Source organism: Bos javanicus, chromosome 16 (assembly GCF_032452875.1).
Source record: "Bos javanicus breed banteng chromosome 16, ARS-OSU_banteng_1.0, whole genome shotgun sequence".
Lineage (NCBI taxonomy): Eukaryota > Metazoa > Chordata > Mammalia > Artiodactyla > Bovidae > Bos > Bos javanicus.
Window position 1 is genome coordinate 35,384,465 of NC_083883.1, and position 22,147 is coordinate 35,406,611.

At 39.9% G+C, this 22,147-nt stretch overlaps 1 protein-coding gene across 2 annotated transcripts in view; it reads left to right on the plus strand.

Annotated features, from left to right (window-relative positions):
- The window catches only part of PLD5 (phospholipase D family member 5), a 427,488-nt gene that overhangs the window by 254,290 nt on the left and 151,051 nt on the right, over window positions 1-22,147 (plus strand). For both annotated transcript variants that reach the window (XM_061382516.1, XM_061382517.1), the window contains one exon: window positions 10,299-10,467. In XM_061382516.1, coding sequence (XP_061238500.1) covers window positions 10,299-10,467 — 169 coding nt within the window. The remainder of the gene's footprint in view (window positions 1-10,298; window positions 10,468-22,147) is intronic.

Consider the following 22,147-nt stretch of genomic DNA (forward strand, 5'->3'; position numbering starts at 1 on the left):
GTAACATCAAAACGACAACAGAGACAGCTTCCAGGGGCCTCCATTGGCCGTATATACAACAATTTGAGCATCTCAATTAGTAAGGGCAGTAATAGACTATAACACTTTGAATTTCAAGAAAAGAATCCATAATTGCATACTGATAAAGTGAATATCTTTTTAAAATGTAAAAAGATATGATGGGACATGAAAAAAATTTTCCTTACAAAATACTTCCAACCAACATATATAAAAATGATAGACAATTATTAACAGAAGACCTACAAGACCTTTTGAATTAACACCCAAAAAAGATGTCCTTTTCATTATAGGGGACTGGAATGCAAAAGTAGGAAGTCAAGAAACACCTGGAGTAACAGGCAAATTTGGCCATGAAGTACAGAATGAAGCAGGGCAAAGGCTGATAGAGTTTTGCCAAGAGAACGCACTGGTCATAGCAAACACCCTCTTCCAACAACACATGAGAAGACTCTACACATGGACATCACCAGATGGTCAACACCGAAATCAGATTGATTATATTCTTTGCAGCCAAAGATGGAAATGCTCTACATGGTCAGCAAAAACAAGACCAGGAGCGGACTGTGGCTCAGATCGTGAACTCCTTATTGCCAAATACAGATTTAAATTGAAGAAAGTGGGGAAAACCACTAGACCATTCAGGTATGACCTAAATCAAAACCCTTATGATTATACAGTGGAGGTGACAAATAGATTTAAGGGACTAGATCTGACAGACAGAGTGCCTGATGAACTATGGATGGAGGTTCGTGACATTGTACAGGAGACAGGGATCAAGACCATCCCCATGGAAAAGAAATGCAAAACAGCAAAATGGCTGTCTGAAGAAGCCTTACAAGTAGCTGTGAAAAGAAGAGAAGCAGAAAGCAAAGGAGAAAAGGAAAGATATAAGCATCTGAATTCAGAGTTCCAAAGAATAGCAAGGAGACATAAGAAAGCCTTCCTCAGTGATCAGTGCAAAGAAATAGAGGAAAACAACAGACTGGGAAAGACTAGAGATCTCTTCAAGAAAATTAGAGACACCAAGAAAACATTTCATGCAAATATGGGCTCAATAAAGGACAGAAATGGTATGGACCTAACAGAAGCAGAAGATATTAAGAAGAGGTGGCAAGAATACACAGAAGAACTTTACAAAAAAGAGCTTCATGACCCAGATAATCATGACGGTGTGACCACTCACCTAGAGCCAGATATCCTGGAATGTGAAGTCAAGTAGGCCTTAGGAAGCATCACTACGAACAAAGCTAGTGGAGGTGAAGGAATTCCAGTTGAGCTATTTCAGATCCTAAAAGATGATGCTGTGAAAGTGCTGCACTCAATATGCCAGCAAATTTGGAAAACTCCTCAGTGGCCACAGGACTGGAAAAGGTCAGTTTTCATTCCAATCCCAAAGAAAGGCAATGCCAAAGAATGCTCAAACTACCTCACAATTGCACTCATCTCACACGCTGGTAACATAATGCTAAAAATTCTCCAAACCAGGCTTCAGCAGTACGTGAATCGTGAACTTACGGATGTTCAAGCTGGTTTTAGAAAAGGCAGAGGAACCAGAGATCAAATTGTCAACATCCGCTGGATCATCGAAAAAGCAAGAGAGTTCCAGAAAAACATCTAGTTCTGCTTTATTGACTATCCAAAGCCTTTGACTGTGTGGATCACAATAAACTTTGGAAAATTCTGAAGGAGATAGGAATACCAGACCACCTGACTTGCCTCTTGAGAAACCTGTATACAGATCAGGAAGCAACAGTTAGAACTGGACATGGAACAACAGACTGGTTCCAAATAGGAAAAGGAGTACGTCAAGGCTGTATATTGTCACCCTACTTATTTAACTTATATGCAGAGTACGTCATGAGAAACCCTGAACTGGAAGAAGCACAAGCTGGGATCAAGATTGCCGGGAGAAGTATCAATAACTTCAGATATGCAGATGACACCACCCTTATGGCAGAAATGGAAGAGGAACTAAAAAGCCTCTTGATGAAGGTGAAAGAGGAGAGTGAAAAAGTTGGCTTAAAGCTCAACATTCAGAAAACGAAGATCATGGCATCTGGTCCCATCACTTCATGGGAAATAGATTTGGAAACAGTGGAAACAGTGTCAGACTTTATCTTTTTGGGCTCCAAAATCACTGCAGATGGTGATTGCAGCCATGAAAGTAAAATACGCTTACTCCTTGGAAGGAAAGTTATGACCAACCTAGATAGCATATTCAAAAGCAGAGACATTACTTTGCCAACAAAGGTCCATCTAGTCAAGGCTATGGTTTTTCCAGTGGTCATATATGGATGTGAGAGTTGGACTGTGAAGAAAGCTGAGCGCCAAAGAATTGATGTTTTTGAACTGTGGTGTTGGAGAAGACTCTTGAGAGTCCCTTAGACTGCAAGGAGATCCAACGAGTGCATCCTAAAGGAGATCAGTCCTGGGAGTTCATTGGAAAGACTGATGCTAAAGCTGAAACTCCAATACTTTGGCCACCTCATGCGAAGAGTTGACTCATTGGAAAAGACCCTCATGCTGGGAGGGATTGGGGGCAGGAGGAGAAGGGAACGACAGAGGATGAGATTGTTGGATGTTATCACCAATTCAATGGACATGAGTTTGAGTGAACTCCGGGAGTTGGTAATGGACAGGGAGGCCTGGCATGCTGTGATCTGTGGGGTCGCAAAGAGTCGGACATGACTGAGCTACTGAACTGAACTAAAACTGACCTGATAATAAAAATAGATTCAGAAAGAAATCATAAATGGATGGAAGCCAAATCAGTGAGTAAAATGTTGGGAAAGAAAATATTTGTGCCAACTGAAGGCACCTCTGCGCAAATTACTTATTAACTATAGAGGAAGGATGATCCTGCTCAAACTGAAAAATCTAACAGACTTGATCAAACTTAACATCACCAGTAGTGGGACAGCCCAATATCATGTGCTACCTCATATGATACACTTAGAAGGACACATTATGTATGTACCATTCCTACCAAAAATACTTATCCTGAATGTACTTATGAGGCAACAACCAAGCAAATCAAATCCGGGAGTATTTAGCAAAGCAACTGACTTGGGCTCTTCTGAATTGTCAACATCATGGTAAACAAAACAGGAATAGGTTAGGGAACTCCCCTAAACTAAAGGGACATGACAACTAAGTGCAATGAGTAAACATTGATTGGATCTTGGATCCAAAAAAAAAAAAAAAAAGAAATAGAAGACATTATTGGAACATTTGTGGAATTTTAAATATTAGATAATAGGACTGTAAAAGTGGCACAGTGTTAAAGAATCTGCCTACCAATGCAGGAGATGTGGGATTGATCCCTGGGTCAGGAAGATCTTCTGGAGTCGGAAATAGCAACCTGCTTCAATATTCTTGCCAGAAAAGTCCCATGGAGGAAGGAGCCTAGAGGGCTACTGTCCATGGTGGTCACAAAGAGTCAGACACATCTGAGTGACTGAGCATGCACACAGTGTTGTGGTTACTGTGTGATAATTGTATTTCTTTTAGAAACCTGGCCTTTTTGTTAAAAATGCATACTCAAGATTGAGAGAATTATCTCACTTCTGTAACATTACTTATATAATATAATATTCTTTCTTGAAATATAGTATTCACTGTACTATTCTTGCAACATTTTTGTGGACTTCAAATTTTTCAAAATTGGCTAAAAATTGTTAAGGCAAATCTCTAATTACTTTCATATTCAGCTATGTTCTTCCCTATTCCAGATTAAGAATGATTTGGATCCTGTTAGTCAGCCAGGCCTATCTGGTATCCTTTCTGCCGTCTTTCTCAAGTAAACTCACCTTGACCTAATTCTTGGAAAAAAATGAAATGTCAACTGAAATAAAAAATGCACAATGTGAGAGCTGTGAGTTTCATTTGTTTTCACAGACTTATTGAGGACTATAGCCCAGGAGACAGCCTCTCAGATAGCTCTGAGGAAATGCTCCAAAGAGGTAGGGAAGAGACCAGTATATGTGTGATTGTGGTTAAGGAATACATGTCATCCAGCATACATCTCAATAGAAGGTTGCTGCTAGTCATGAGGAACAGATACCACAGTTAATGATTTTAGTGCTTTTCCAAGTATTGGAAAATGCAAGAGTCTGGCTTCATAAAAACCTTCTCCTGAAATACGCCTAACTATCTAATGACCTGATTTGCCTGTTTTCCCAGGGCACAAAGTGCCTCATCCTGGTCTTCACCTTGAGCTCCTTTCAGGGTGTAATGTAAGTCAGGGAATCCATCCTTGTAGAACCAGATGGTGAGTAACACTCCTTCTGTTTACAGAAAAATATATCTCACTTATATTAAAGCCAGCTCAAGAGGTCTGTATCAACTATTTCCACATCCAGCACTGGCCACTGAATCTTCCGTATGAGTAGCAGGACATCTTCTACCTCAATCTCAGAGACTCCAAGGTTCTTCGGGAAGATTAACATTTGCCATGTCAATCCTGGGCTTTAATTATAGCCAGATGACCCACAGAAAGGGTACAATGCCTGTATCATTTTATTTTTGAGTGCAAAACTAATTGTATTGATGAGTTGTGGCCATCTGTTCAGCTTCATTGGTTATGCCATCAGATAGCCAAGATCTAAAGAATGAATGTCAGTGAATTGACTGTAAAGTACCTACGTAGATCATCGCCTCATAATAACGATCTGTTACACTCACACATGAAATAAAGTTCACATTCTCTCTGAAAATATCGAGTAGGTCCCAGATATAAGATTCTTTTAACCAATATATGTAGACTCTTTTTAGTAATTGTGTTATATCAGTTTGAGAACTTGGAGAAATTTTTTTTTAATTATAAGTTTTCAGACTTTAAATTACTTTTAAAATGTATCTATTATTTAGTGCTCACTCTGAAGCAAGCAATGTTTAAGCACTTTCTTTACATTGATTATCTCCTCTAAAAAAAGAAATAACTTTTTTTTCCAAAAGTGGAAATAGATTTTAAGAGGTTAGTCATCTGTCCAAGGTTATATAGGTAATAACTGGCAGAGCTGAGTTTTGTCTACCTTATTCAAAATCTTTTTGTCTTAAATATTTCTCTATAATAACAGCAAAGTCATATGTATGTGAAAATATAATTTATAAAGATTCTTGTGCTTATCAACACAAACACACGTACCACATTTTAAATAAAGTTAGTAGATGCCAGGGTTCCCTTTTTTTGTAGCTTATAGGAGAACTACAGCTGTTTCTTTGAGAAGGTTAGATATTGTTCCTGAACTGAAAGAGAAATGTTGACAATCACATTAAGTTTGGAGAGTAAAATGCACACTATTACTAAGAGCAGCTAGAATTCTACTGTAAAAATCTATTAACAATATTTATTCCATCTAAATTCCCTGGACTCACCATTTCAATCGTTTGTAGTTGTCTCTCAGTACCATCAAAAGAGGCATAAAAAAGGCTTTTGCTGTCTGTGTCTCTGTATATTCAACTTTTTCCCTGTTATTAGGTGTCAGAAATAGTGCTATGCCTTTGGGCATAATTCACTTAGAGAAGGCATGCAGGAATTCCAGGGATTTGCCCAAAGCTGAGTTTTGATGATTTCTGCCCACCTTTTTCCTTGCTTGAGAAAGAAGAGTGTAACAGGGCTGCTGTCAACGGAACTGAGCTCTGTGTGTACGTTATTTCGATTCAAGCCTCTGGAGAGCGGCTAGCTGTTGGTTGTTAAAGAAAATACAATGACAGGTCACAAAAGTAAGTCCAGTCATTTCAAGGCTGGTTTCTAAAGACCTTTTCTAGCAGCGTATAGGAAACAAGTGCTGAGTTACAGAAGGAACAGTCAAGTTCTCCAGGTAAAATGAGAGAGGAGGAAAGTGAGGTGAGCAGAGTTTCCCCAGAATTCATTACCAAACATAGGTGTGGTCTCCAGACCTTTGGTGGTGTCTCTATTTTTATATTTAGTATAAATTTATTATTTACTTTTCTATTTAGTAAAAACCAAATAATAATAATAAATATGCTCTTCTTTGACTTCCAGGAAATTTCACTCTTCTTTTCCAGTCTTTCCAACCATTTCTTGTCTTCTTCACCTGCCCCACTTCCTCTGAATGTTTTCTAGATGTTCTCTAGATGTGATTTTTTGTTCTTTACTTGCTCAGTTATGTCTGACTCTTTGTGATCCCATGGACTGCAGCACGCCAGGCTTCCTTGTCCTTCACTATCTCTTGGAGTTTGCTCAGACTCATGTCCACTGAGTCAGTGATGCCATCCGAACATCTCATATTCTGTTGTCCTCTTCTCCTCCTGCCTTTCAGTCTTTCCCAGCATTAAGGTCTTTGCCAATGAGTCAGCTCTGCACATCAGGTGGCTAAAGTATTAGAGCTTCAGCATCAGTCCTTCCAATGAATATTCAGGACTGATTTCCATTAGGATTGACTGATTTGATCTTCTTGCTGTCTAAGGTACTCTCAAGAGTCTTCTCCAGCACCACAGTTGGAAAGCATCAATTCTTTGGTACTTCTACATGATCCAACTCTCACATCTGTACGTGACTATTGGATAAACCATAGGTTTGACTATATGGACCTTTGTTGGTAAAGTGATGTCTCTGCTTTTTAATACACTGTCTAGGTTTGTCATAGCTTTTCTTTCAAGAAGCAAGTGTCTTTTAATTTTGTGGCTGCAGTCACCATCCACAGCTATTTTGGAGCCCAAGAAAATAAAATCTGTCACTGTTTCCATTTTTTCCCCATCTTTTTGCCATGCAGTGATGGGCCCAGATGCCATGATCTTAGCTAGATGTCATGATCTTAGCTAGATGTGATTAGATGTTTTCCGTATTAGGCTTTGACCCAGTTCCCATCTCTTAAAAATCTCTCTTGATAATCTTATCTACTTCTAAGGCTTCAATAATGGGAAAAAAACTTTTAAGAATGTGTTTGAAGTAGGAAAAAAAGGAATAGATGATATGTTATTCATCTGATGAGTACTTCTTTTTTGTGCCATAGACATGATTAGTAGTCTGCTGAAGCCAATGGACTCCTTTCATGAATAATGTTTTAAATGCATAGATTGAAATACATAGGATTCCAAAGAAAACCAGTAACATTAAAATAAATTTATCCAAAATATTTTTAAAATGTGGTATAGTAATGTATATTCTATACTGCTGCTGCTGCTAAGTCGCTTCAGTCGTGTCCGACTCTGTGCGACCCCATAGATGGCAGCCCACCAGGCTCCTCTGTCCATGGGATTCTCCAGGCAAGAACACTGGAGTGGGTTGCCACTGCTCCAGGCACTGCAAAGTGGACTCTCCAGGCAAAAGTACTGGAGTAGGGTGCCATTGCCTTCTCCAATATTCTATACTACGTATTCAAGAAATAATAAGATCTGATGATTCCCATAATTTCAAAGTAGTGATAAATATTAATACTTGGAGATATCAGTAGTAGTAATAGTACCATCGTATGAAAATTTTTCAGGATAACAGAATCACAGGTTCTTTTAATGTTCCTGTCATTTTTTGCCTATGTCTGTAACTGTGGGGAATGTTAAATTTCAGTTAGAAATGAAGGAAGATAAAGATCAAGCTCACAAGTCACCCTAAATTCTATTCATGCATCCAAGACTAAGAATATCTGGTCTAAAGATTTCTAAAAGAAACTGGGAATCCGTATTGTATGCCTACCAGAAACCATGAGTGTGGTATGAAGAGAGGGGTGGTGCAGACCACTTACACCTGTACAGGTACTCTGTATCCATTGTTGTGTGTGTGTGTGGTTTATCAGGGCTTCTTGACTCTTTGTCTTTCTCAGCATGACTTTTATATTGAAGTAAAATTGAAACTACCTAGTTCTATTTGTTAAATGATGTTCTATTTTTATTTTGTTTATTGGGATTCTTTTTTTGTTTGATTTTAAAATATATTCCTTTGTTGTAGGGGGACTGAAATTGCTGACTAACTGGGGTCATTTCTTCATGCTATGTCTAGCTACTGTTATTATAGATAATTGGACTTTAAATGTGGATAGAATTAAAATATCCAACTGCAACATCTTGACTTCAAAGGCTTTGACGTGGATAAAAATATCCCATCTCCACCTTTTTCACCCTCTGTCACTTTGGCTTCCCAAACCCTGCATTCTCCTGGACCTCTCTTGTCTTCCTGATTCTTTTGGTCACTTCTGAATCTTCTCATTTGTTTTATACCTTACTAACCAGAAAAATGTAGGCATTCCTCCTACATTAGGTCATGAGCTAGTTTTCTCTTCTTTTTCACCTTGATAATCTCTCTCAATCATGTTCCTTGTCAGTTTCAATGGACCTTTTACTGATTGTCATCTTCTTTCAATGGTATACAGGTGTGCTGTCAGAATTAGACCCCTAAAATGTACTTGGTCACTCTCAAAAGCATCACAGTTAAGTCCAAGCTTCTCTTCTTGGTTCACAACCTCTACGGTGTGATCCCTACAGACATTGCCAGTCTTCTCCGCCATGGCAAGCCCCTGCCACAACTCTTCCACCTCACACTCCCCTTGGCCACCTGACTCTCAAGTATCCAAACACACCATGTTTTAAAAGGTCCTCCTTCTTCCTAGAATATCTTTCTCTTCCAGCTCACCTATAAAAATAATTTTACCTTTGCAAACTCAAGTCCCACTTTCTTCAGTTCCAGATGCTCCTAACTTAATTATTTTTTCCTTTCTTCTCATGCTCCAGTGGAACTTTAGATGGTGCATTATCCATCTAATTAATCCTTACTCTTGTTTTGCCATTTCTTAAAATCTACTTCCTGTTTAAGTCATTACATGTGAGACAAGCTCTTTCACTGGATTATAAATTCCAGAGAACTAAAGAGTTTTGCTGTAGTCCTTTCTGTGTTGTGTACAGTGAGTGACTTGCTTTTGCTGCTCCTAAGGGCTCCAAAATTTTTTTAATTCAATTGTGGGTAGTGGTTGGGTGATTGGACCCTAAATTTGTGGATGTCTGCTAGACATATACCTAAACCTTATGTGGGCTTGATATTCATCAAATACATAGACATTTTACTATGAGTATTGCTTTTGTTTCCAAAACTGGCTGAAACAAGTCTTATTAACAGACACAGTTAACAGTTTTACTGAGAAGTTTTGGATTCTATATTGGAAGCTGAAATTCATTCTATAAGTATTTCTTGAGCCCTAATTATGTATCCAGCTCTAGGGGGATAGCTAGCTTTGAATAAAAAATATCTTTGTTCTGGAAGGGCTTACAGATATCTTCATAAGAGGTTTGGAGCTTCCTATCAAGAGTTGCAGGAGAATTTACATTTCTTAAACTAGAAAAAAATTAGGAAGTAGTGATATAAAAAGCCAAGGAACATTTCTTCTGATATTACTGGTTGTAATTTACTTGTTGTTGTTTAGTCTCTGGAAACCCATTCTGCAATGGTTGTAGTGCTCAGCTGCTCAGTTGCGGGTGACTCTTTGTGATCCCATGGACTGTAGCCCACAAATCTCCTCTGTCCATGGAATTTTCCAAGCAAGAACACTGTAGTGGGTTGCCATTTCCTTCTTTAGGGGATCTTCTCCATCCAGGGATCAAACTCGATCTTCTGCATTGGCAAGCAGATCTTTACCACTGAGCCACCAGGGAAGCCCCTGCAGTTTATTTAGGGCTTGGTTATTGCTATTATTTTATACATTCCCTATTTCCAACTTTAATAAACCCCTGCAACAGGCAAGTCTTAAAATTTCCTTCTTAGTATCATTTTATGTCTTAGGCTGCAAAACATTAACAGAGGTTCTAAGCAATAGTAATAGCATTTACTATTTTTATTTTCTAGTAGAAATAAACCTAACAATGCTTTTGTTTCTGAACTAGTTCTATTATATGTTCAACATTATACTAGAAACTAGAGATATGCCAAATTAATTTATGGTCTTAAGTAACTCACAGAAGTAGTATCTTTTTTTTAAAATTGCATTACTCTAAGGGGAAAAAATAAATAATACTATAGGAAGATGCTTGTGTAGGATACTCTGGATTTTTTCTCAAGGCTAGTTGGACTCTGGACATTAGGGACATATACCATGATTTTCTGAAATATGAGTGCTAACTGGGGAGAAACAGAGCATAAACTCAGAACACAGCATATTAGTGTAGGGGAAATATTAAAGTCCTTTGATGAAAAATGTAAATTATGAGGAACATATGCTTTCAGAAAGAGTAAAGAATATTTTTCAGATGTCTCTGTATGTGTGTGTAAAGATCTGTGGCTTCAAATTTGACTAGATTTTGTTTGTTTGTTTTTCAAAATCTTTTCTAAGAATTGCCCTGGTGGAAAATATTCCTGAAGGCCTTAACTATTCAGAAAATGCACCATTTCACTTATCACTTTTCCAAGGCTGGATGAATTTACTCAGCATGGCCAAAAAGTCTGTTGACATAGTATCTTCCCATTGGGATCTCAACCACAGTCATCCATCAGCATGTCAGGTAAGCTGCATCCTCTAATGTGCGTGATGATTTGACTTTTGTGCATTTTACACCCTGCAGTATTCTTGCTTCCACTCCTCCAGTTCATTTTTTCTATCTATACCCATAGTTCATGTTCATTATTACAGTTATATGTATGTGCCATTGTTAATCAATGGCTGCTCAGTTTCTACTAGAATGCCAGGTTTTCAGGGGCACAATCACATCTCATCTTTGCAAAGAAGAGGCTGTTTACGCTGTATCGGACAACTTCAGGGGTGTCTTCCCATTGTGGTATCTGTTGATGGCACACTGCAGAATTCTACTTTGCACAACCTGCATGTTTTCAGTTGTAATTCTGTAACTGCTTGTTGAGGCATTTATTTGGTTCATTGGTGTCTTAATTTGTCTTTGTGGCACAGAGCCAACTTTTTAAATAGTGGAGTCACACTTTCCGGTATAGCTGTATATTCTTGACTGTCATATTTGGGTGAATAGGAAAAAGAACTTTACTGGTTATAGGAACAACCTTTAGAAAACTGACTAAATGATCGAAATGATTTCTGAATGAAATGCTATCCTGGAGATATGAAAATAATCCTGGTAATCATTCGTGTGTTTCCTTTTGTCAGTACAACCTTGATAGCACTGAGCTATCAAGTGTATGACCATTGGCCTAGATTTAAATTAGTCATGAGTCCACATGTGTATGTGCTACGTTGATTCAGTTCAGTTCAGTCGCTCAGTCGTGTCCGACTCTTTGCGACCCCATGAATCGCAGCACACCAGACCTCCCTGTCCATCACCACCTCCCGGAGTTCAGTCATGTCCAAATCTTTGCGATCCTATGGACTGTAGCCCATCAGGTTCCTCTGTCCATGGGATTCTCCAAACAAGGATAGTGAAGTGGGTTGCCACGCCCTCCTCCAAGGGATCTTCCTAACCCAGGGATCGAACCCTCACCTCTTATGTCTCCTGCGCTGGCAGATGTGTTCTTTACCACTAGCCCCACCTAGGAAGCCCCGTGAGTCCACAGCAGTTTTGAAAGCCAGCCTGACACATCACCAGTTTTCCGAACTTGGAGAACAGGGAATGTTTGTAGATTGGGACCTAGTTCTGCTTTGTAGGAGTGCTTTCCTAATTTACTGTTCTCAGAAACTCATTGCTCCACTCCCTGTGCTTTTCTTTCATTTTCATAAGAAAATAAGTCTGTGTTTGCTTCAGACTTATTTTCTTAGTTGACTTTCTGCCAGTAGAAATCTGAGGCCCAAGAGACCTCTTTTTATTTTAAACCATCAATGTCCCTTTTTTAAGTAGTTCAAAATGGAACAGCCCCTTAAAAACTTTTGTAGACTTTCTATGTATTCAGTGATAATCCACTCTATTAGCAAAAAGCTAATAACTCACAGGTGGGTCTTTTTCTACCGCGGATGGTGATTCAAGATTCTTCAGAACCTCACGCTTCTCACTTCCAGGAGTCCTTTTGTCTGAGACGATCTGTCACCTCCCACTTTTAATCCATCAGAGGACTCAATGTGGACTCTTACAGCCACAACTTTGATTTGCTCTTTACCCTGAGGCCATTTCTCACTGAGAATGTTTTGCTAAATTGAGAGACTGTCCTATATTTTCTGCATTTCTCTCAAAGTTCTGCATGGAAACGAACTAGTTCCTTCTTATCATGTACCACCAAAGCTTTGATAACCTGCCTGAACAATCACCTTAGCCAGATCTCCCAACCCATTCATCACATTTTCTGTCTCCTACTTTACAGCAGGCAGTAGCTTTGTCAAACTTTCTACCATTACTTTCTCAAGGACTCGAAAGCAATTTCTTTCCTGTTCTTCCAGCCTTGAGTAACATAATGAGATTCCAGTCCATCTCACCACCCAGTCCCATAGCCAATGCCACATGCTTTAAGTATTCTCAGCAGTAGTTTCTATTTAATTTTCTATTGTGGTTTCACAAACAACTCCAAAACTTACTCATTATTATTTCCTATGATTCTATGAGTTGGCTGACAGTTCTTTGGCTCCAGTAGTGCTGGCTGGGATTACTTATACAGGAGGGAAGGAGGGTAGTTGAGCCTGGGCTGACCGAGGGCCAGACAGGCTCATTCTCTACATGTGGACACTCACCATTCAGTAATCTAAACCAAGGTTTTTATAGGGCAATTGGATCCCAGGAGAATGCAAATGAAAACTATAAGACCTCTTAACGCTTGGGCTCTCAGAACTTTACTACATTCTCTTAGTCCAAAACAGTCACATGGCCAGGCCATGAACACTGGAGGGACAAGAGACTCCAGGAGGAGTATGCGTGTACAGGAATGGGAGGAACTATTGGCAGCCAAATTCCCCTGCTCGCAAACCTTGGAAAAGAGTTGAGCTACATTATTCTAACCTCTTCTTCTGTGAGCCCAGAAAGCCCTTTCAGTGTTCAGACTCTGGGAGAAAATGGGTCATTAGAGAATGCCATGGCCTTTCTGTGTCATGGCTCGTAAAGTTACATTATGGTTAGTATTCAGTACTGCTCACAGGGCAGTGATGAAATGGATGAGTGAGGCTCCCAATCTGTTTTGCTTAACGGTGCCTAGCATGGTGCTTGAGGCATACTAAGTGTTCAGTAAATATTTGTTAAGTAGTAAATATTAAGTAAGGGCTTCCCCAGTGGCTCAGTGGTAAAGAACCCACCTACCAATGCAAATGCAGGTTTGATCCCTAGATCAGAAAGATCCCCTGAAGAAGACAATGGCAACCCATTCCAGTATTCTTGCTTGGAGAATTCCATGGACAGAGGAGCCAGGCCAGCTGCAGTCCACGGGGTCTCAAAGAGTCAGACACGATGGAGCTACTAAAGAACAACGATAGTAACAACAACCTGGTTATTATTGAGCTCACCCGGCAAAACTTTAGGAGGAGGCCCTGGGTATGAACTGGTATCTTCCGGTGGAGTCACTCTACTCCCGCCAGAGATGCCTCTTGACTGCCTGTCATTCCCCTAACAGCCCCAGGCTCCTTTACAGTTTAATATCAACTGGTTTTCTGCAGAGTTTTGAGCTAATTTCACTTTGCCCCTTTACAAGGAGAAGGCTGCATTTGCAGACATGAGGAATAGAGGGGCTTTACCTGCTTTGGAAATTAAATGGATTCAAGCAGAACGTGAGACTGGTTGCATAAACAACTCTCCCTACTCCTGCCTGCTCCTGGCCCTGAGTACCATGCCCTGTGAGAAGTGGTGAACAGGAGAAAGAGGGCAGGTTGACAGCAGTGTTCACAGGTTCCTACTACGGACGCATGCAGCAGTGAACAGTAGCTGGAAGTGAGATCTTAGTTTCCTGACCGAGAATGGATCCCTGGTCACCCAGGTGTAAACCAGAATTCCTATCCACTAGACCATGAAGGCCAGCAGCTAGGGCCTAAATCCCCAGTCCTTACTTGTCTTGAAAAAAAAAATTCTGACAAGGAGGTGGAAGGAAAAAGAGAAAATCAGAGTACAACACGGAAAGAAGCATGAGCAAGCTCTGGAAGAGAGCTGCACCTTTGAAAGATTTAAATCCTTTGTAAGGGGGCCTTTGTCTTTTTCTACCCTTACTGGGTCTTTGTCCACCCTCTGGCCATCATCTTGTTTTGCGCCTCTGATTAATTTGTCTCACAACCCTCCCCAATATGTGCATGTACCCCTCTGCCAAGTTGGAGTCCAGCTCAAGGTGTCTGGGAGGGAAACTTGCAAGATGTATGGCCTGATGGCCGTCCCCTGCCTTTTGATTCCCAAGAAGTCCTTCTGTGCATGTGTAGTATCTCCCTTGCCCCAAGGACAAAAAATGCACCGTGTCCTGATCCTTTTCTTAGACGGAGTTTAGTGCCCGTTTGTGCTTTCCATGACTGATATCTTCAGGTGTCCACACGAGACAAAGCCTGGCTATTTACCCTGTTTCTGTTGTTGTTTCTGTTTTGGGGAATAAACAGGAGGGTGATCGTAAGTCCTAACCTGGAATCCACCTATCTCTTGTCTCAGGAAATGCAGACAGGAAGCTAGTTGTAAGTGTCTAGCCTGAAGCCCACCTTTTTCCTGCCCCATGAAATGTAAACAGGGGGCCAGTTGTAAATACCTAACTTGGATCTCATCTATCTTCTGCCTCACTACGGCAACGGGACAGTGGCTTCTCTCCTCTTTCTCTGGTCCATTGGTGGCCAAGGGACTGCCACTGGTCAAACACCAGGCATGGACTGTGGTCTTGAAAGAAAGAGCAAGCTTTCCTTGCTTGGAATAGAGTGCTTGCTCCCCAGTTTGCTCCATTTCCCATCTCCCCTCATCTGACCCTCAAGTCCTAGAGCAGTGTTCACAGAAGCAATTAGGATACAAAGGCCCAGAAGAACTTGTCCAAATACCACATGCCTTGGGCTTTCAGAGATTATTTTTAGAGCCTGGCTCACTCCTTCCTACCCTCTCACCACACCATAGGGGTAATTGTACAGAGATCAGAAATGGAAAAAAGAAAGGTCCTTGCTGCCAACTTTTTCTTTTCGGGTGTTCTTAAAGGATCCATATCCTGTTCTCTCCAGGCCATCAAGTTTTACCATTTCTACAAAGCAAGGTACTGACTGAAAGACCATTTGATTTAAATTCTACCTTATTTTATCTTTCAAATGGAAATAGAAAATTCAAGATTTTACCCAACATTTCAAATTTGAGGTGGCTAACCTTTGGGCCTTTTAGTTTTACCATGCCCTCATAATTGCTGGGATATGGTTATTGATTGGCTTACTGCACACAGAAGACAATTTCTTATTGAGCTAAGAAAAAGAAATCCACCCCTTAATTACTCAAGTGAACTAAAATTTTTTTCAGATGATCCAGTATCATGAAAGTTGGCTCAGTTTTGAGACTTTTTTCCATTAATATATTTTTAAAAGAAAATATTCTTATTTCAAGGAACACAATATTTACTTCTAAACCAACAGAGTCTGAAAATTCCTAAGTGGCAACCATAAATGGTAACTAAGTAGGAACTATAATTGAAAAGCAGCCCATCTACGTATCATCCTGCAGCCATAAGCAAAATACACCAAGGAACGGTATAGCCAGTGGCAGGCAGGCCGCACTCAGCAGAAAAGGGACACAGATAAACATGGCACGAGACGTCTGTGTGTTCCCTGGACGTCTGTGTCCTCTCTGCATGCCATTTCACAAGAGCAAGCTGTGTGTGTGTGCTAAGTCGCTTCAGTCGTGTCTGGCTCTTTGCGACCCCGTGGACAGTAGCCCCCAGGCTCCTCTGTCCATGGGATTCTCCAGGTAAGAATACTGAAGTGGGTTGCGGTGCTTTCCTCCAGGAGATCTTCCTGACCCGGGATTGAACCCATGTCTCTTACATCTTCTGAAATGGCAGGCAGGTTCTTTATCACTAGCACCATCTGGGAAACCCAAGAGTGAGCTATGCTCATTACTAACAGAATGATGAAAGCCTATCTTTTTTTTCTGTTTTTCATTTGCCTGGAAACAGAAGCACTCATTAAAAATACATTTTAATCTGTGTCACCAGAGGGTTGCTAGTTTAATTCCCACCCTGAAAAACTCATTTTGTCTTTTCTACCTTGCACTGGGTATTGTTAATCTTTTGGAGGTTGTTTGCTTCTGTGCTAAAAGAAACTGGGCAGTGACCTCCCTCTGCATCACAGTCATGTTAAGGGCTAGTGTGGTCTACAGTTCCATGAAAATCATATTTTCATATTTAATCAAAATACATGGTTAAGCTAAAGGTTTTGTTTCTTTCTGTCTAGATGATGAGTTTAGACACTGAAATATTGAATTTCTAGGACAACTTGATTGCTAATTTATGGGATAAAATGATGGAGTTTTATGAAAGCAAGACTGTTTAGGAAAAGCCAGAAAATATGATTTAGCAAGGGCTTATTAGTAGAGCTATCAAATTCATTGATCAAAACAATCCTATTCTCTATGAGTTTGCTGGAGGAAACTAAAAAACTAATTAATGAGCTATGACTGAATCTTTTTCCCCTTTTTATTCTTTTTTAAAATTAATAAATTTATTTTAATTGGAGGCTAATTACTTTACAAGATTGTGGTGGTTTTTGCTATACACTGACATGACTCAGCCATGGATGTACATGTGCCCCACCATCCCAAACCCCCTTCCCACTTCCCTCCCCATAACATCCCTCGGGGTTGTCCCAGTGCACTGGCTTTGAGTGTCCTATTTCATGCTTCGAACTTGGACTGGTCATCTATTTTATATATGACAATATACATGTTTTAATGCTATTCTCTCAAATCATCCCACCCTCGCCTTCTCCCACAGAGTCCAAAAGTCTGTTCTTTATATCTGTGTCTCTTTTACTGTCTCGCATATAGGGTCATCATTACAATCTTTCTAAATTCCAATATATATGCATTGATATACTGTATTGGTTTTTTCTTTCTGACTTACTCCGTGCTATATAATATGCTCCAGTTTCATCTACTTCATTCAGTTCAGCCACTCAGTCATGACTGACTCTTTGTGACCCCATGAACTGCAGCATGCCAGGCCTCCCTGTCCATCACCAACTCCCAGAGCTTACTCAAACTTATGTCCATTGAGTGGGTGATGCCATCCAACCATCTCATCCTCTGTCGTCCCCTTCTCCTCCCATCTTCAAACTTTCCCAGCATCAGGGTCTTTCCCAATGAGTCATTTCTTTGCATCAGGTGGCCAAAGGATTGGACTTTCAGCTTCAACATCAGTCCTTCCAGTGAATATTCAGGACTGATTTCCTTTAGGATGGACTGGTTGGATCTCCTTGCAGTCCAAGGGACTCTTAAGGGTCTTCTCCAAAGGAGTACGTCAAGGCTGTATATTGTCACCCTGCTTATTTAACTTACATGCAAAGTACATCATGAGAAACGTTGGGCTGGAAGAAGCACAAGCTGGAATCAAGATTGCCAGGAGAAATATCAATAACCTCAGATATGCAGATGACACCACCCTTATGGCAGAAAGTGAAGAGGAACTAAAGAGCCTCTTGATGAAAGTGAAAGAGGAGAGTGAAAAGTTGGCTTAAACCTCAACATTCAGAAAACTAAGATCATGGCATCCGGTCCCATCCCTTCAGGGCAAATAGATGGGGAAACAGTGGAAACAGTGTCAGACTTTATTTTTCTGGGCTCCAAAATCACTGCAGATAGTGATTGCAGCCATGAAATTAAAAGACGCTTACTCCTTGGAAGGAAAGTTATGACCAACCTAGACAGCATATTAAAAAGCAGAGACATTACTTTGTCAACAAAGGTCCATTTAGTCAAGGCTACAGTTTTTCCAGTGGTCGTGTATGGATGTGAGAGTTGGACTATAAAGAAAGCTAAGCGCTGAAGAATTGATGCTTCTGAACTGTGGTGTTGGAGAAGACTCTTGAGAGTCCCTTGGACTGCAAGGAAATCCAGCCAGTCCATCCTAAAGGAGATCAGTCCTGGGTGTTCATTGGAAGGACTGATGTTGAAGCTGAAACTCCAATACTTTGGCCACCTGATGCGAAGAGCTGACTCATTTGAAAAGACACTGATGGTGGGAAAGATTGAGGGCAGGAGGAGAAGGGGACAACATGGGATGAGGTTGGATGACATCATTGACTCAGTGGACATGGGTTTGGGTGGACTCTTGGAGTTGGTGATGGACAGGGAGGCCTGGTGTGCTGTGGTTCATGGGATTGCAAAGAGTTGGACACGACTGAGCAACTGAACTGAACTGAATTAGAACTTATTCAAATGTGTTCTTTTTAATGGCTGCGTAATATTCTATTGTGTATATGTACCACAACCTTCTTATCCATTTGTCTACTGATGGACATCTAGGTTTCTTCCATGTCCTAGCTGTTGTAAACAGTGCTGTGATGAACACTGGGGTACACCTGTCTCTTTCAATTCTGGTTTCCTCAGAGCGTATGTCCAGCAGTGGGATTGCTGGGTCATATGGTAGTTCTATTTCCAGGTTTTTAAGGAATCTCCACACTGTTCTCCATAGTGGCTCTACTAGTTTGCATTCTCACCAACAGTGTAAGAGGGTTCCCTTTTCTCCGCACCCTCTCCAGCATTTATTGTTTGTAGACTTTTTGATAGCAGTCATTCTGACCGGCGTGAGATGGTACCTCGTTGTGATTTTGATTTGATTTTCTCTGATAATGAGTGATGTTGAGCATTTTTACATGTTTTTGTTAGCCATGTGTATGTCTTCTTTGGAGAAATGTCTGTTTAGTTCTTTGGCCCATTTTTTGATTGGGTCATTTATTTTTCTGGTATTGAGCTGCATGAGCTGTTTGTATATTTTTGAGATTAGTTCTTTGTCAGTTGCTTCATTTGCTATTATTTTCTCCCATTCTCAAGGCTGTCTTTTCACCTTGCTTATAGTTTCTTTCATTGTGCAAAAGCTTTTAAGTTTAATTAGGCCCCATTTGTTTATTTTTGCTTTTATTTCCATTACTCTGGGAGGTGGGTCATAGAGGATCTTGCTGTGATTTATGTCAGAGAGTGTTTTGTCTATGTTTTCCTCTAGGAGTTTTATAGTTTCTGGTCTTACATTTAGATCTTTAATCCATTTTGAGTTTATTTTTATGTATGGTGTTAAAAAGTTTTCTAGTTTCATTCTTTACAAGTGGTTGACCAGTTTTCCCAGAACCACTTGTTAAAGAGATTGCCTTTTCTCTACTGTATATTTTTGTCTCCTTTGTCAAAGATAAGGTGTCCATAGGTGGATGGATTTATCTCTGGGCTTTCTTAAAGAGATGTATTTATATGAAATCAATTAGTTACTGGTCTACAGTGAACCATGATGTTTAATTTTGAAAAACTATGATTTTAAAAATATAACAGTATTTGCTCAATTTCGGAAGTAGCATGTTTGAAAGTTTAATGATCCAGGAGGTTGTTTTGAAATGCATAAGTCAGAATTCTGTCTCGAGACAATGAATGATAGGCAGTTATCAGTGGTAGACAGATTGTAGAGTCAGGAGTACAGCTTATATTTCTTTTTGTCCACTCATTGGCTGTGTGACTTTGAGTTAGATGCTGAACTCTCTGGGCCTCAGTTTTCTCATCAGCAAAATCAAGGTGATAACAGAACCTATCTCATAGGTGGTTGTGTAGATTAAATTAGTTAATGTGCATAAAGGGCATAGAATAGTCTTTGACCATTTATCGCCTATTTAGTGTTTATTACTAAATTCATGATTGTTGTTCACAATGACTTATTTGGGTACACACTACAAATCTGGTTCAAGTCAGTTTAATTATAGTAACAAATAATGAGTTCTCACTGGGTGCTTTATACTATGCTAGAATCCAACATGATTACCATGTAAAATTAAAAGAGGAATTTAATTTCTACAAATGTGGGACTCATTCTGGTCCTCTCTGTTTCTTAGTGAATTCCTGCTGCTTCTCTGTGCTTTTGCCTCCCCATCTGTTGAATAATTCTAATTATATTCTTGCTTGCTTTCCAGTATATTTCCAAGGGAAATCATCATTCAGATATAAACTCATAAACACTATGATTAGCAAGAGTTTAACCTCTTTGATTCTTTTAGAATCCAATCAAAGAGACATGAATAAATCATGAATCCAAAGAGATTCTTCTCAATTATTAATGTTTTCATTAAATAATAACTTTTCTTTTAAATTGTCTTATCTTAGTTTTGTTTGCCTATATGCTGTTTTCTCTCTAGACTTTCACTTTCCTAGGGTCAATTTATGTTTTTGGAAATTTCTTTTAAAAAAGAATAGGTTGGATTTTTTTTCCCATTAGAATGTTAATTTTGTTGTTGTTCAGTCACTCAGTCGTGTCCACCTCTTTGTGACCCCATGGAATACTAATAGTTCCTTACTATTAAAAAAAAAAAAAAAAAAAAACCTGGAAATTACAGAGAAATAAAAGAGAACAAAATCATCCATGTGATCATCAGCAAACATTTTGTAATGGTTATTTTATGCATAATTATATACACAGGCTCATATAAAGAAACTTGTATCTTAATTTTGAACTTAATGTCACACCATAAATATCTTTCCATGCTATTAGAAACCCTGGTAAACATTGTTTTAAATTGGCTGCCTAATATACAAATTCCAGATAATATACAAATACATACCAGATTAAACATATATAACTATTTCTCTATTATTGAACATTTAAGCTATTTCTTTTTTTGGAAATGAATTCTCCTGCAGTTAATATTTCTGTGCAAACCATTGTTTTCTTTTTGCTCATTCACTCGGTATCCATTCTTAGAAATAGGGTTACAGGACTAGTCTGAACTAGTTTCTTAAAACAATCGGGTTTTGAGGGAACATGTAGAAAACTCTCATGCTTGCTACCTAGTTAAGCTGGGACCACTGGGAGAGAGGACTTGAAGGAATTTTGCTTCCATTCTCTGCAGGGCTCTCTGCTGGCTGAGAAGTGATTGTGGAAGAGCTGCAGTGTTGGGCACATCTTGGTTTCCTCCCTCACCCCAGTCACATCACAGGCCACCGTCTCCTGCAGTGCCATCCACACTCTTGCCCATACTGCTGAATGCTCTGCCAAGATTTCATGTTGTCCACCCACCTTTTGCAGCCAGACTGGACTCTGGAGCAGCCTTAAAGCTACTTCCTAGTACTGTAGAAATCCAGCTGCTCAGGTCCCTGTAATAAGTATTATTCTCCTGATACTAATTCCTTGCAATTTCCTGGCCTTTTACTGGTATGATGAGCCTATTCATCTCTCTTCATCTGTCCCTGACGGGGATGGCTTTGTTCATATCTAAGGGGTGCATAATTGTGAATAACCATCATTAGGCAAGGTCTTGATGATTAACTCTTATGAATAATTAAATCTCTTAATGGGATGGATCCTGGACTGGCAGCCAGCATGCGTACATAGCAGATACTATTTGCTGTTATCAAGCAGGTAATCGTTGTTGCTCATCACCCAAAAAGTGGGCATTCTCAGCTAAGTTGTTGGGTCTGTGACACTGAGTTCCCAAAGCTATGATTGATCCATGACCACAAGACATTTGTGAACTGATGTAATGGCCAACATCTTGTGGCTTCACATCAGGAATTCTATATTCCATTGGCATGTTCTGAGAGCAGCCAAAGTCTCTGGCCACCATCCCCAACTCTACTCTTTTCTTCAGCCCACACCTAACCATCCAGTTCATTGCTGTGCTGTCTCATAATACCTGAGATCATTCCCCCCCCCCCACCTTTTTTTTCTTTTTTGACTTTAACTCTGCTGTAGCTCAGGTCACATTATCTCACACTAACCTTCTAATTTCCCTTTCAGCCTTCAGGCTTGCCCTGTACCAGTCCTTCTCCAGTTTAGAGTCAAGAGTTTTCTTTCAGAACAAAAATTTGACTATGCCCTTCTCTAGGTAAAATCTTGCAGGGGTCCACACTTCTTTTCAGACGATGTATAGATGCTCTGCCCAGGCTTACCAGACCCTTCGTGATGTGCTCCTACTTAGGTCCCTGCCACAGACCTCCACCCAGAGTATTTTTTCTTTCTTCCTCCTTTTGAGGGAACTTTCCTTGCATGTCTCGGACTGGGTTATTAGTGTTCTTGCTGTATTTCCTCTAGGCCTGTACCTTGTCCACCTACCATCTGACACATCGGGCTGTATTTTCTTTTTATCATGTATCTCCTACATGTATTAAGGTCCCTGGTACATAGCAT